Raw genomic sequence first — 16709 nt, 5'->3', positions numbered from 1 at the left:
TATGCTCATTTGAAACAAATCTAGAATGAAAACCGAGATTAAGAATACTTAAATTCTAGAGTGAAATGTTGCTAGCATGAAGATTTTATCAGAATTTGTTGATACAGCTTTCTCCACCAGCAGGATAAGAAATATCCTTAAATGGCTTTCAAAAGATTTTTAAAATCTGAACACTGCACGAATTGGGCCGGGTTGAATCTAACACTCTAAACTTCATAAACCGTGTATAAGTCAACAAATAGTATTGGCTGCAGCTGGTTCTTTGTTTAGTGTTTTTCCTCTTATCTGATGTTGCTTTTTTTTAGCAGAGATATTAACTTACTTTAACCAAAGCTCATTGTTTTGTAAGAACGAAACTGTTAAACCATTTCATACATGAATGTAAATTGCATGCATTTTATTTAATGATTTTTATAGTCCTCAACTTATGACCGTAACGAAGCTTACCCATTATAGTCATAAGTCATTGCAGTTGTTAAGAGAGGTACTGATGGGATTGCCTCGCTATCCAAACCTTCCCAGGTGTGATCACTAAACCATTGTGTGAGTTGTTAAACATGTGCAGAACCGGCTCAGATTTCTTTCTCCAGCCCAACTTGCAAGCTCCCCCCCCCATCACCACCATGTGCTAGAAAGTTAGAAAGATTTTCTAGCCAAGGCAAGGAGGGGAAGCAGCATGCTGCACCTGAGAAAAAAAGCTGAGCTGTGGCACAGTGGTTGGTTACCCTGCCCTCCCAGGATTAAAAAGAAAGACTTTCTAGCCCCAGAAGGACACAGGAACCAGTGCCCTGTGCTGAAAAAGGAAGCCGTTGCAATTTTCCCTGTCATCTTGCCTGTTGAGTTTGTGAGGAAACTGGCAGGGAAGATTACAAATGGTGATCACAGGATCATGGTGGGCTTGACAACCCATTGTAAGTGCGAACAAATTGCCAAGAGATTGTATTGCCAAAATCATGTAAGCATGAGGGCACTGCAATGGCCATAAGTTCAAGCACCAGTTGTAAGTTTCTTCAGAGCTACCATAATTTTGAATGGATGCTGAATGAATGATTGTAATCCAGGTAACTGAAATTTACATGACTTGGGGAGAAGAATACATGCTGAAATCTATATAAGCTTATAAGATCAATTTCATGGTAATCCCTATGACACTGCATGGAAGTGAAATTGGACTTTGGATAAGCAGGATAAGAAGAGAATTTATGCATCTGAACTTTAGTGTTGTAGAAGAATCCTGAGAATGCTGTAGTTTATGCTGAGAAAAAACACCAAAACAAACCAAATTAAACTGAGCAAATCAACTCTTCACTTATCACCTGAAGTGCAAATGGCCAGGCTCAAATGAGCATACCTCAGCCATATTATGAAGATTTAACTTAACTGGGATAGTTTTCCCACATGATTGGAAAAAAGGAACAAGAGAGAAGACCAGCGATAAGGTGGATGGAATCACTTACTGCAGCAATGAGTGCACCGTTGGGAGACCTGAAACGCCAGATAAGGGATGGTTCGTCATAGGGAATATCTGTATGGGTGCTAGAACTGGCAATTATTTAATGGTAAAATCAATCATATGGGCTTCATAGTTTATCTGTACTGAATTGCACTGCTATATTTCAGGTTATGTAAAAATAAGAACATTGTACCATATTATGACTGAACAAAGAATTGGGAGCCACAAAATTAAGTATGTTAGAGTTAGGGATACGAAGTTAAGAAAATAAAAGAGCTAGAAAAGCTGAAAGAAGAATACTGTAGGGTGTCAAACTGCCGGTCCGCAGTCACCCGGAAGCTACGTCCACCCCATTGCCGGCAATGACAAAACTTGTCCCAATATGTTGTGTGACGTCACGAGTTTGACATGTCTGCTGTAGGGCATGTACAGTGTTCTTTTGGATTGAAGATTATATAGATAGTCCTTTGTTTAATGACCTTAATTTGAACCAGTTACTTCACCACTAAGCAAAGCAGTTACTAAGTGGGAAATCATATGATCACGGCTCTGCTTCCATCAATTCAGTTTCACCCTTAACGGCTTTTATTTGCCTCCTAACTACTTCCCACCATTGGAATGCTCAAGTGCCTGCTTACTGCCTTGCACATATTAAAAGCAATGTGATTTTGGTGCAGCCTGAGGCTGGGAGGAGAATTTAAAGAAAGTTCTGTAAGGGCTAGAATTCTCACACACACATGAACTTTTTCCATTCTTAAATAAATTAGCTAGGTTAGATACATTAGTATTTCAGGGAATATTTGTTGAAAGTTTTGTCCATAATCTAAAAATAGCTAGGCAAAAGCCTCTTATGGAGAATTTGTTGAATGCTTGCTTGCTTGCTTGCTTATTGATTGATTGATTGATTGATGGCTGCCCATCTTACCATAGGGTAACTCAGGGCAGCTTGAATGAACGAACCTTTATTTTCAAAGTACAACATGTCTACAGTGAGATTGGCCAAGTCTCCCTTCGTCCCCGTCCCCCCCCACAACTCACAGTGACAAAAAACCCACCATCTTGTTACACCATGTGAGCTAATTTCACAACACACCGGCCTCACAAGTCAATCATACATAAAGTTACATATACATAAAACATAAAAAGTTGAAATCAGACTTTAAAAACAAGGACACATGGGGAAGGCAGGGGTGGAGTGGGGGAGGTGGGATATGTTATTACTCAATCAACCACCTCCATTGTTCTGGGGTCTCAAGAGCCACATCTTAAGGTCCTTACAAAAAGATAGGAAGGATGGATCCAACCTCATGTCGTGGCAAGATGTTCCAGAGGGCAGGAGCCACAGCGGAGAAGGCACTCCTCCTGGACCCCGCCAGCTGGAGTAATTGGGCTGATAGGACTTGCAGTATATCTTTTCTACCAGCACGAGTAGTACGGCGGGGGGGGGGGGTTGAGATGGTCCCTCAAGTAACCTGGAGCCATGCCATCTCAGTCCCCTCCCAGGGCAAATACAGGTAACTCTTGACTTACAATCAAAATTGAGATAAAAAATTCTGTTGCTAAGCAAGACACTTAAGTGCATTTTGCCCCATTTTATGACCTTCCTTGCCACTGTTGCTAAGTGAATCAGTACAGTTGTTAAGTTAGTAACTTGGTTGTAAAATGAATCTGGCTTCCCCATTGACTTTGCTTGTCAGAAGGACTTTAAAAAATGATCACATGACCTTGGGACTCTGTAGCTGTCATAAGCATGAGCCAGTCACCAAGTGTCCAAATTTTGATCAGGTTACCTTGGGGATGCTACAGTGGTTGTAGGTGTGAAAAACAGTCATAAGTCACTTTTTTCCAGTGTTGTTGTAACTACGAACAATCACTAACAAAAGTTGTAAGTCGAGTACTACCTGTACTTACTTCAGGGATTTTTATGGGAAGGTGTAAAATATGCAGGATCGAAAGAGACCAGATTGATTGCTATAAGTGCAGCTGGCATATAGACTCAACTGCTACACTTATCAAGGGTTACCAGTGGGAGAGATTAAGCAATTAAGCAGATAAAATACTGTACTGGTGTGTTCCTAAAAAATATAATCATATCTTGACTTATTTTTTTATCAGTTTTATAGTAAGTTAAATGGTAGAGACATTGCAATCTTTGGCTTATTTTTTCTAAATACTTTTCTTTGATATTTAATACCTGGAAAATTGATTACATATTATTAATTGTAATATAAATGAGTAGTCACAGTGTAATGCAAAACATTTGTTTTTTACAGACTTTATAATAAACAAAAAACTATAGTTACACCAAACTATATTAAAAATAATATAATAGTAACAATAATAATTTAAATCACAAATGATTTTAGAGCAACTATTTGGATTTTAGTTTAGATGTCATGTTACTTTCGTATTTCAGATATGAAAGCTTTTGAATGATTTGAAATGGATTATATACTTATTGGATTATATAAGGAAAACTGCTTCATTTTATTAAACTCTAATTTACCCAATTTAGTTTTTCATTTATTTGCATATCTTACATGCCAAAGATAAGTTAAAATGTCACCTCATATTAAACTAATTCCTTACCCTTTACTTTCCTATGCAAACAAGTAAAGCACCATCCATAGGATCCACAAAACCATGCCTCTTCCAATCCACAGAAAAACCTCTCTCCACAGAACCAGTCCCTGGTGCCCAAAAGGTTGGGAGCCACTGCTTTATCTTAACCTCATGTTGATTATAAGTACAAGTAGTCCTTTGTTAATGACTACCTTGTTTAGCAGCAGAACTTAGAACTCTCCTGAAAAAGTAGGTTTATGAGTGATCCTTGAATTTATAGCTGTTGCAGCATTCTCAGGATCAAGTGACCATGATTTTGGCATTTTACAACAGGAACACAATGATCACCATTTGCAATCTTATAGCCATCTTCCAACAAGGAAAATCAATGGGGGAGCCAACAGTAATTTCCAAATAATTTCCAAATCATGGTCACAGGACATTTGACTTAATGACCAAGTGTCATTTAATGACTAGAGCAGAACTGAGCCTGCAAGTCAGGCATGGTCAAGTGATGTTACACTTAACAACTGTATCACTTAGCAGTGGAATGGCCAGTTCCAATTGCTTTCATTAATTGAGAACTCCATGAATTTCTACATACCCAGTTTTGTGTACACTTTTTTGAACAAATGCAATTTTAAATTCGTCCTCTTTTGAATAAATGCAGTAGTCTTTAACTTTACAACTTTACAAGCTAAGGAGCAACTGAGAAAAGCTTAATTTTCATATTAATTTTCATACCTTAACTTTAAAGAAGTAGTTATAATTTTTATCAACAGGATGGTATTTTTATGTATATACATGAAATAGGCTTTTCAAGAAAAGCTCCAGCCTGCCATAACTATGTCTATGTACTGATTAAAAAAACCCAAATAAGACTAGTAGCTCTTTATGAATGAGGAAAAAATGGTGTAGCTTGTGACTATCCCACTGAGACTTTCTCTTCATGTCTATCTTATTAATAAAGTGCATAATCAGGAGAGCTTACATCCCTCATCATCAACACTGTGTCCTGGAAACTAATGTTTATAAATAATTTCTATATATATTTGAGTTTGTATACACGAAATGATTAGAGATGTACATTTTATTCTGAATTTTGAAGAAAATAATCTTACAGGTTTCTAGCAAAGTGTTCTCGATGCTCCAAAAGAACAAAACTCATAATATTTTTACTGTATTTTGTTTTTAGTATTTCACTATAGCAAACAAAAAGGGGCTTAATATTTGGTTCCCTTTTTTCAGTCTTAGAATAAGTAGGATGATAGTACATGCTGAATGCTATTATTCAATTCATAGAAAGGATATGATTTAAATACAATTTCATACTGAAATCTACTTCCTTCCTTAAGCACTGTAGAAAAGTAATTTCTATTATTTTTATCAGTCACAATATAAGATAAATTCCTTTTTTGTATTTACATTTTTATATGCAAAACATGTTCATGATGATGTTCTCTGTATATTTTATGTTTTAGGATATTTTTTTAAAAATTCAAATTCTGAAAACAAAAACAAATTGTCAGAAAATCGGATCCCAGAATCTGAATAAAGCAGAACATCATATATCCCTATTAATCCATAATAAATATGAGAACTGTGTGTTGACATCAATCCACCCAGATTTCAACATTTAATTATTGCACAAATACATTATTTATCATCTGTATTGTTTTCTTTTCTTTTTCCCAGTCTGCTGCTGAACAAGCCAAAGCTAGACTACAATTGGTCCTTGAAGCTGCTGGTAAGTAAAGCAATGAAAATATTAATAAAAAAAATAAAGTAAGATAGGTTAATGTTTACTTCAACAGCCACATTACTTATGTTTGTTATTGTTATATAGTTAATAAGACAGCCCTGGTATATTATATGATTAATTACTGCCTTTCAGTATCGAGACAGATGTAAGAATTCATTTGAAAAATTATCCTAAAATTAGTACAAGGGAAAACTCTTTGTCAAATCCATAATATATTATTTGCTTTATTTACCTAACCTAAGTTTTGTTTGCTTCATCCAGTGTCAAGACTTTTTTGTTTTAATTTTAATTCATTTTTAACTTGAACCTCAGGATGAAATGATAGTTTTAAGATATCCTGTTTTTCAGAATATTATAGATTCCATGCGTTTTATCCATTTGGATCAGATACATAGTTTCTAAAGATTATTTCAGATTCTTTCAATACTGTAATATTTATTTATACTTTTATTTATGAAGTATATTTGTATATTCATGTAGAGTTATAATATATTTTCATTAATGGTAAAAATTGAACTTGTGTCTGTAATATATATATATATATATATATATATATATATATATATATACACATATATATACATATATATATATATATATATATATATATATATATATATATATATATATATGTATGTATATATATATATATATATATATATATATATATATATATATATATATATATATATATACACATATATATATATATACACATATATATACATATATATATATATACACAATTAGCATTTTGGAAAGGTGAACATTACTGATGTAAATAGTAATATGTTAATAGTAATACATTTTTAAAAATCAGTGTTTAAGAATATATTTTAAGCATATTTTAAAATAAGTATATAAACAATATTATGTCTAGTATTTCTTTATTTTGAATTCAAAAGGACTTTTAAAATATTACATTTATGTAGCAATTATGTATTTCACTGAACTTTCGCCTTCAAAAAGTCTTTTATATAAATTATATTACATGATGTTTTTGTATAGATTACATCATTCTTAACATTTTTAATGTTCTTCACAGTTTTCATTTTATTTACAGATTATATACTTCTTTATAGAGCTAGAGAAATAACTAACCAAATAATTTGTTTAAAGGGAGCAATTTTATATCCTTAAGAACTTCCTCTTTATCACTAATCATGACATATTTGAGTGACTTTATTTACTTATTTTTTCAATAGAATAAATAAGTATTGCATTATTTTAATATAGTTTAACAATATCACAGCAATGTGCTCTCTTTGAGCAGATGTTAAGCAGGCAGTTCCTGAATGTTAATTCTGAGAGGGTGGTATGTTTAAGCCTATCTAAAGTATGTTGCATGTGGGCTTTCCAGGCTTAGTTACAATGCTGTCTCTCTTGGGAGAATTTTAAAGCTAAACCTCTTTCTTTTTGTCACTCTATATGGACTCTCTCAAGTCAGTATAAAGCAGATCATCCCTAGGCTAAACCTCTTCAGCTTTTGTTATTGGGCTCTGTAGGCCTGTAATTAGGCCTCCTGGTAGGCCTTGCAGCCCAGTTAATGGTCATATGGAGTTTCTGTGAGGCAGACTGGCTTTGTATAAATCCTTTGCTGGAATATATTTATGGGTCACTTCATACCAGGACCGTGTTTTGTCCTTGTGCCCTATATGCTGACAAGGAACTGGTTCCCTTGACCATGGACAGCTCAGTTTGCTGCTCATAGTCTACTCAGCTAATCCCCAGTGTAAACAGAGGATTTAGCGTGGCTTCTGTCACTTACAGTTGCCAAATCACTTGGGTGTCTGTGATTTCTTTTCCAGCATTAATTATTGAATGATGGAGAACAGTAAAAGGTTTCATGGTTGTTTGTACATTAAATATATTCTTCTTGTCTCAAATACTGACAAGACAGTATTCACAATATTAAATACTTCATCCCAGTAGAAATGCTGCTAGTTTAAAACATATTTGAATAATCCATATTTTAAATGCATTTTTAAAATGTATACTTTACAAACATATTATATATGAATGTTTCCAAATAATTAGTTTCTGCTAATCATATAAAAATATTGTCCAAATTTTTTTATGCTGCAAAGATTCTTTTCTACTTATAAGAACAATTGCAGAAGTTGATTGATGTGTGCTTTCAAAGTCCTGAGTTGAAATGACTATCTGATCTGCATGTGGAATCTGCATTTCAAACCTGTTTCTAAAAAAGCATGCAAACTACTATATTTTAAAGACAGAATTGTTGATGGCTTAAAGCAGACTTCAAAATAGAGTTGTTAATATGACATTAGCAATATGTGATAAAAACTGATGGAAGAATTATTTATGTTTTATATATAATGGAGTTGTTTGACAGTTTAACTGAATGTTTAGCTGTTTAACTCATTATGTTCTGATTATACAGCCAGTTCACTTAGCTGTACATCACAATTATTTAAAAAAAAATTCTCTGTAAATGAATTGGATAGTAAAACACAAATATATTAATATTAGATGTTGCAAATGCAGAATATTTTTCCTATGATTTTCTTCAACATTTCATTAGAGTATGATAAATCTGTATTTGCTTAGTCTTATATGATAAGTGTTATACAGTGTGTGGGGCTGAGATGTTTCATGACAGATGTGGCTGAGGAGACCACATACATAGAATATATGATTTTAGTCTGGTGGAACTAATAGGATCATTCATTACTTTACAGATCTTTCCTTTTTTGTTTCTTTAATAAAAAATGTTTAGTTAAATAGGGCAGTCTTTTAGCTCAGTGCTCAGTAACTGTGCAAAGCCACTTTTAAGGCCAGCTGGGAAGAAATAAAATATTACAAATGTCTATTTAAATAGTATATATAAGAAATGATTAATTTAAAAAAGAGTAGTATGAGATTGCTTATATTTCTATAATATTGTCTTTAATATTAGCTCTATTTACATTCATAGGGCTACCTCTTAGGTTTTCTTTGGAAGGTAAAATTACCACAAATGGAGCGTGTGCACTTCTTTCAGTAATTTACATTATGAAAATAATATAATAATATAAAACCTTTATCAACAATATTAATAATGTTCTATCAAATCATTGGTTTATATTTAAAAGTTTTTGTATGTATTGAGATTTTAAAATCTTCCCTCTAATTTCCAGGGTTTTTTTTTAGTGATACTAAAAAATTGCTAGAACAAGAAATTGGCAATATATTTTGGATGTCTTACAAGAAAATATCATAGGTCAGAGTTGAACTGTGACATTCTTGGTGCTCTCTGAACTTGCTTGCTTGTTTGCTTGCAGACATAGGGAATATCATTGGTGTGAGTATGGAGTTTGTTGCAAAGCATTTTTATCTCCCCTGTCTCTCTTTTAAGATATAATGGCTTCCAAAAAATAAACATTTTGCCTATTTGGGATGTAGCTATCAGGTGCAAGCAACCAGTTCCAGTTGTTTAGAGTTCAAGCTAACTACTTTATGGTAGCAGTCCCCAATCTTTCTGGCTCTATGTACCAACATGGTGGCCTATGGGGGGGAGAGGGGAGGATTGTGCCACTTACACAAATGCAGCTTTGTGAGCTCACATGCTCACCCACCACTTGCATGGCCTGGTTTCCACCGGGCCACAGCCCAGCACTGGACCAGGGGTTGGGGACTCCTGCTTTATTGCATTCTGTCTATAATACAGGAATCTCCCCAGACTACTTGTCTTCTCTTGGGAAGAAAACAGATAAGGTCCCATAGGTTAATTCCTCACTTGATATGTCCTCCTCTTCAAGCTGGCAGTTTCCCAACAGTAGTTGACCTAATAGTTTCTTATTTATTTATTTATTTATTTATATAACTCAAAGCAGCAAATAAATCTAATATTTTTTCTTCCTCCTATTTTCCCCTCAACAACAACCTTGTCAGGTTGGGCTGATAGACAGTGACTGGTCCAAAGTTACCCAGCTATATTTCATGCCCAAAGCAGGATCAGAGCTCAAAGTCTTTTGTTTTCCAACCTGGCACCTTAACCAAAATATCTAACAGGTGAAAAACAACCAAGATAGCTGATGTATGGCTGAACCCTGAGGTAATATGGGCAGCCTATGAATTTTATAAATAAATAAATAATAACTATATTTCCCAAGTTTTGTAAATAATGCCAAACAAGAATCTAATTCTTTATTCTAAAATATTGTATAGCATAGATGGAGAGTTTGAAGAACCTTTTAATTAACTCTTGTGTTATTTAAATTTGATTCATTTTAGTAAATGTTCCCTAATTGATTATATTCATCATACATGTTTTATCTTCCAGTCTTCATTTAATATATCAGGTGAAATCTCTTGAGTTTTCTGTTCTTCTTTGTCCAAGATTCCCTAGCAACTGATAACTTGTTTAGAGATCAGGATAGAATGTCCATTTGTATCTTGTCTGCCATACATACACCCACATTGTCCTTTCCTAAAACAGATTCCTTACATTTATATGTGCCACTTCCTTTCTGCCCTTCCAAGCATACTCCTTGCACATCCCACTGAAGGTCAAATGTAGAGATAGCCCACCTTTTGCAATGACCTTAAGTCTGAACAGGGTAAGTTCCTGCATGTGGGCTGTAAAATATCCTGGATTGCTGCTTCCTCTCCTCTCCTTCCATTTCTCATGAACCAGATCAATCCTGATAGAAAGAACCTGTAGTTTACCCTGTAATAAAATGTAATTATAACAGTGTTTTAAAAAAGTTATGTTGTTGCCTGTACAGTTTTCATGTTGTTTCCTAAAAGTTATTAAATGTTTTGGTAGAGGACAGGAAGGCCTGGAGGAACATTGTCCATAGGGTCACGATGGGTCGGACATGACTTTGCAACTAACAACAATTAAATGTTCTCTTCTTCCTTGATAACCTCTAGAAAAAAATCCAGTAATATCTGTTCTCAAAACTATAAGTAAAAGGCAATATGCTGCCTCCTTCATTCTAGAAGAAATAAATAATAAAAGTGATTATATGCAAAAATCTATGTTTCCTCCCACTTGGAAGGAGGAATTTAAAAAAAATAGTTCCAAGTTAGGCTACATAGTCACAGAGAAGACTCTGCAGAAGAACCTTCACTTTTCTTCTTCAGTGTAATCAGTCAACAGAGTAAACATTCCAACATTTCTTTTTCTTTTCTTTTCTTTTTTGCAATTTGAAGAAGTGGTAGATATTACTGACATATTTGGTGAGAACAGATTCTTAGAATGAAAAATGAGAAGCAATAGGTACCGATTTCAGAAGAACAGTGCTGAGAGAGGAAAATAAAAGAGGTGGGGGTTTTTTTAGAGAACCAATTTTGTACCTGGAAAATGAAGAAAATAAACTTTATTATGAGAAAGAGCCCACCCAGATGATCAATCAAATATTCCTTTTTCAGAAGGAAAAATGATAGAAAAGAAATGAATTAGGCAACATTTTGGTAGGTGAAAATACTTTAATTGCCAGGACACCCTTTCATGTATACAGTAGCCATTTTGTTCTTGAGGATAAGCAGATAAAGTATACAAAACACACAGTTTTCTCAGTTTTCTCATATATGCATCATCTTCATCCAAGCCTCCAATACATACAGACACATATACACAAACACAGTGTCTTCTTTTACCCCACACCAGTCTTTGCTGGGGGGGAAAGGATTTTTTTTTCCTATGAAGGCAAAATCATAATTTGGGGAACAGTTGGCAGTCTTAGACTAGCAATCTCCTGTTCTGCCACCACCTCCGCTCCACAACAATTTATTCTCCACTCATAATCCATATAACTCTTTCCCTGCCAGCCAGACAACCAACCAAATTACTATGGTTGGTCACCCATTCAAATAGAAGTTTAGACTGGATTTGGCTTTTTTGTCCATTTATCAAGTTCTTCCCAAGGACCTGGGATGGGCAGACTTTGTTTAATAATACTAATAGAATATCCTTATTGTCATTGTGTAACTCACAATGAAATTAAGTATTAATTTAAAGTATTAATTTAAATTAAAGGTATTGTCATAAGGTGTAAGCTGTTCCAAGGAAAGCTGTCCTTTGTAATTGACTGATGGGGATTTTGTCAAGGCATTCAAGTGAGCTCCACATATTTTGAATTGCACCCAAGGTACCTATCACTGTTGCTAGTATCTTTGGGTTTTTTTGCCGCAGTATTTTTACTTCTGTTTGCAGTTTGTGTGTGTGTGTGTGTGTGTGTGTGTGTAGTGGTTTTCTCCATTTCTTTCTCTTCTACTGTCTCCAGGTGTTACAATGTCCACCATGGACTTAACAACTGTCTTATCACAGTTGTTAAGTCCAGGATTCGGTATGGTGGATACAAGTTAGTTTGAATTCTATAGTTCCCGAATACGTGATCTTCTTCATTTTCTATTCCTACCAATTGTTACTTGTAGGCAAGTGGTACGTCTTGCAGATGTTCCAATGCACCATTTTTGGTTCTTTGACATGCCAAAAACATATTTCTTTCCAATGATATTATGCACATTTTTCTAGAAACTGCAGCTGGCCATCCATGTTTGCTCTTGGAAGAAAAACAAAATTGGGGTGTGTGTGTCTGTCTGCATTGGCTTCCAGTTGCCCTCCGGGTAAGATTCAAGGTGCTGGTAATGACCTATAAAGCCCTAAATGGCATGGGTCCGGATTACCTACGGGAGCACCTGCTGCCGGCATCGACTTCCCTTCGTCCAGTGTGCTCCCACAGAGAGGGCCTCCTTAGGGTGCCGTCAGTCAAAGAGTGTCGACTGGCGGCCCCCAGGGGGAGGGCGTTCTCTGTGGGTGCGCCAGACCTTTGGAACCGTTTACCGGTGGAGCTCTGGACGGTTCCCGACCTTCGCTCCTTCCGACGTGACCTAAAAACATACTTACTTGAACAAGCCGGCCTGGTCTGATAGGTTTGGGTTTTTTTAATATTAACTGTATTAATTTTATTGGAATTGGGCTGTATTATTTAATTCTTTTTTAACTTTTGTACATTGTATTTTTACTGTATTTGCCCTGTACACCGCCCTGAGTCCTTCGGGAGAAGGGCGGTATAGAAATTAAATTATTATTATTAGTAGTAGTAGTAGTACTTGGATGGGAGACCCCTAACCAGTACTGGAATGCAGACTGGTCTGGAAGTTGAAAGAAAGAAGTACAAATAAATTGTGTATTGCTACTAAGAAGATTGCATAGATGTCTCTATGAAGTCATCATGAACAAAGTTCAATAAAGTGAGACTTTTAAAGAAGCAAGCCAAATCAGTTAGCCCATGTTTTCAAGCATATAGTCAATTAGGGTTTTGTAGCAGTAAGGGATTTGCTGGTGTCTCCTGACTGCTCTCATGGCCTATAGCAGGGGTGTCAAACTGTGCCAACAATGGGGAAAAAGTTGCGATACGTCACGACACATCACATGACGTCACGAGTTTGTCACCCATGGCCTATAAAGTTGAAGGCAACAGCTGATTGATTATATTGCTCATAGGAAAATCTCTATTACTATGGTTACCAACATACAACCTTTGGGAAACACTACAGTAAATTCATGGACTCCTCTTTTGGTATTACCAGACTCTTCACTACACCATACTTAAGAGTTAATTATTTTAGAGAAAGTTATGAACTGCTGGTAGGGTTAATAACAAATCAGACTTTAGGATCTTAAAATAGAGGGCATTATACTCAAAAAGTAACACTCTCAACCACACATTTATATACAAATTAAAAAGAACTGCAAGATGTGTCATTGTAGGATGTGAACTAAAGTCTAGTATTTCTAGATGACTCCCAGAGAGTTCCAAAAGGACAATATTAATTTGGTGAAGAATATACAATATCCTGACAAGAGAAAAATGAAAACCAGAGGAGGCTCAAAATTAAACATATTGATAGCAAAACCATCACCAAAACTAGACATGAGAAAGGCTAGTTTATACTAGTTGGATGGGAAAGGTAAAACACTGCATATGTTTAGAGGGAGTGTTATTGTGTTCTTGATGACTGCTGGAAATGTTTGGTTAATGGGGCTGGACATAATTTATGGACTCCTGTAATGTTGGCTTGCAGATGTTGTTGGATTCAAACTCTGATCAATCTCAATAAACATAGCCAATAATGAAAAATTTTAGGACTTTCACATCTGGAGATCAACAGGTCTTTCACTTGCTTATATGATATGAGCTTTAAATATTCTAAAGCATTTTTATTAAGAAATTAGTATGAATTAAAATTTAAACCTTAACAGTCAAATCTTTCTTAACAGATCCATATGTCCTATGAGTATTCTTTTAAAAACTTCATGACTGGGTCATGTTTTAAACCAGTAAATTGGTTACTTGGATACCAGTTTTATAGTGTCTAAAATGATCTCCAACTAGTAGTTCTGGGTCAAATGATTTTACTGAAATCTTTCCAATTATATTTGGAATATGTATTTGAATTATACACTTTTACACTCCTGTGGTTTTCACAGCTTTTGTTTTATGTTTATGCATTTTCATGATCAGCAATCTATATTAATTTCTCAGTTGACAAAAGAAGCTTTTAACTCAAGCAGTTGTGCCAAATATCTGTAGTTCAGGTGTAGGATGAGGGTGAAGGTTATTTCACCGAGCTTGTAGGTCAGTGTCCAAACATTTCATTATCAGGCTGGGTAACATCTTCAGTGGAGTTTAGGGGATGTCAATGTCAGTGTTCTTCTGTTTATAAGGGCTTTGTGTGGTCAATAGGTCTTGTGATGATGAGGTTACGTGAGGTAAGGGTCCCATCAGGTCAGGGGCTTGTGATGGGTTAGGTGTGGTAGGTTGACCTTCAACCAGCCTATGAACCCCTCAACCAATCACAGACAACATCGACTCTCAACCAACCCATGCAAGCCCCCCCCAAGCAGCACTTCCCTTTACAAAGACCCTCATCTGATGTAACCTACCCATATCAAGACTCATTGGTGACTCCCACCTGATCCATCACAAGTCCGACCACAAGACCCTCACTTGACACATCCACACATGACTTGTCACAAGACCTATCACAAGACCCTGACCTGTTGAGACTGTCACCTGATGTGATTTCACCATCAGAAGAACTACTGACCAGACGAAGCCCTTACAAACAGAAGAACACTGACATCCCCTAAACTCCGCTGAAGATGTTACCTAACGTGGTAACGAAACATTCGGAAACCAACCCACAAGCTCGGAGAAGGAACCTTCACCCTCAAGCAATTCTGTTAGTTACTGAAACAGTATTTATTGTCACTTTATTAAATAGAGATGTGTATGCCATTTTTCTAAATAGTTTCATTTGCTCATATTTTCTTTAATCCAAATGAATGAAATTAGAATAAACAGTTTTGGAGTCATCTGTAATCATGAGCTGATTAATGGAGTTTGGTTTCCTAGCCATTATTCATTCATGAACACCTGATATCTTTCCCATAAACAAATTATGTTTGTCTAAATTAAGAAATTAAATGAAGCATTTGATGAGTTTATGATTGACCCTTCTAAGTTAAAACCCATTTGTCAATGTCATTATCTTACAAAACTGTTTGACAAATGTGCTGTCTAAGGAGCATGTGGATTTATTATGATTTCTGATTAATGCTGCATGCTGCAAGCCAAATTATGAGATTGTAATAATTTTTATTCTCATTTTAACACAGTGAAGATTTTCATCCCTGATAAAATGCATTTATCTCCTTGGAGATTTATAGTTGATTATATGAATCAACTATAGCTTTAAGAATATAATTTTAAATATAATACTTCATATTTTAATATTACTTTTTCTAAAATTACTAATTACTAATTGGGTTTTAATTATTCTTATTTTAACCACTACTAGATAATAATGTATATTTCTATAAAGAATTATATAAAAAGAGAACTAGGATTTCTAATTAAATTAATAGAATTAATATTGTCAATGTCCTTTTCATAGACAAGCACAATATTTTTAACAATATTTAGCAAGATACATTTTGGGGTTGGTTTTTTTTTTAAATTTTCACTTAAAAACACAAGAGTCTTAGTGAATCAGACCAAAAATCTATCTAGTCCGTCATTCTGGCCAGGCAATCTGATGATCAAAAGTAGAGGGTATGCAATCTGCCCTGTGCTTTCCAATGACATTCAACATGCACAGAAAAATATAAGGGGAGGAGAATTAACATTGATTCTAAACAGAAAACCACTTGTTGGTTTTGAGTGAGAAAAATAACGAACAATATAGGTCATTCTTTGGGTTATGAAGTATATTTTTCATGATTGATGGTAATAATAAAATAATTATTTTTTGCATATATGTTAGGTTTTTGCATATATGTAAGGTTATACTGCTTAACTGGATGTAATACAGTCCCACTGTATTTTTCCAAGGAACTCAGAGAATGTGCATAGTTTATTACTGCAATTGGGACCAGAATGATTGTAAAGCAGGCACGTCAAACTGCCGGCCCCCGGGCCGGATGCATCATACTGAAACTGCTCCCACCCCATTGCCGGCAATGGGGAAAAATTCATGATACGTCACACGATGTCACGTGACATCGCAAGTTTGACATGCCTGCTGTTAAGCAAAGCACCCACATGACCAAATCTAATTTTATGACCACATTTATGTTAACAAAGTCAATCATGTGGTTGTAAGTCTGAATCCATTCTCCCAGAAGGTTATTTTTTGTTGGAAACAGGCAAAAATTATCACAAATTGCATCACATGATCATGGGGCATTGCAACCACTTGTAAATGTGAGCAGTTGCCAAGTTCCTAAAGTGTGCAAGTGCCCAAATGTCACAGCAGGAGGGTGTTTGTGTGACATTTTACAATGGCCAGAAGTATTTATGAGCTATAAAGCACCCTTTCCAAGAACATCACAGTTTAAACAACTGGTTATTAATCAAGGACTACCTGTAAATGGGTTAACAATCTCCAAATCAGATATGATAGAAATCAACCTAC

The 16709-nt window shown here is 35.2% G+C and overlaps 1 protein-coding gene across 7 annotated transcripts in view; it reads left to right on the top strand.

Moving 5' to 3' along the window:
- The window catches only part of RSRC1 (arginine and serine rich coiled-coil 1), a 159291-nt gene that overhangs the window by 88611 nt on the left and 53971 nt on the right, over window positions 1-16709 (top strand). For all 7 annotated transcript variants that reach the window (XM_081330003.1, XM_081330004.1, XM_081330005.1 and 4 more), the window contains one exon: window positions 5711-5762. In XM_081330003.1, coding sequence (XP_081186129.1) covers window positions 5711-5762 — 52 coding nt within the window. The remainder of the gene's footprint in view (window positions 1-5710; window positions 5763-16709) is intronic.

Source organism: Vipera berus (genome assembly GCF_964194415.1).
Source record: "Vipera berus genome assembly, chromosome: 5".
Lineage (NCBI taxonomy): Eukaryota > Metazoa > Chordata > Lepidosauria > Squamata > Viperidae > Vipera > Vipera berus.
This window is presented reverse-complemented; position numbering and strand designations above follow the sequence as displayed.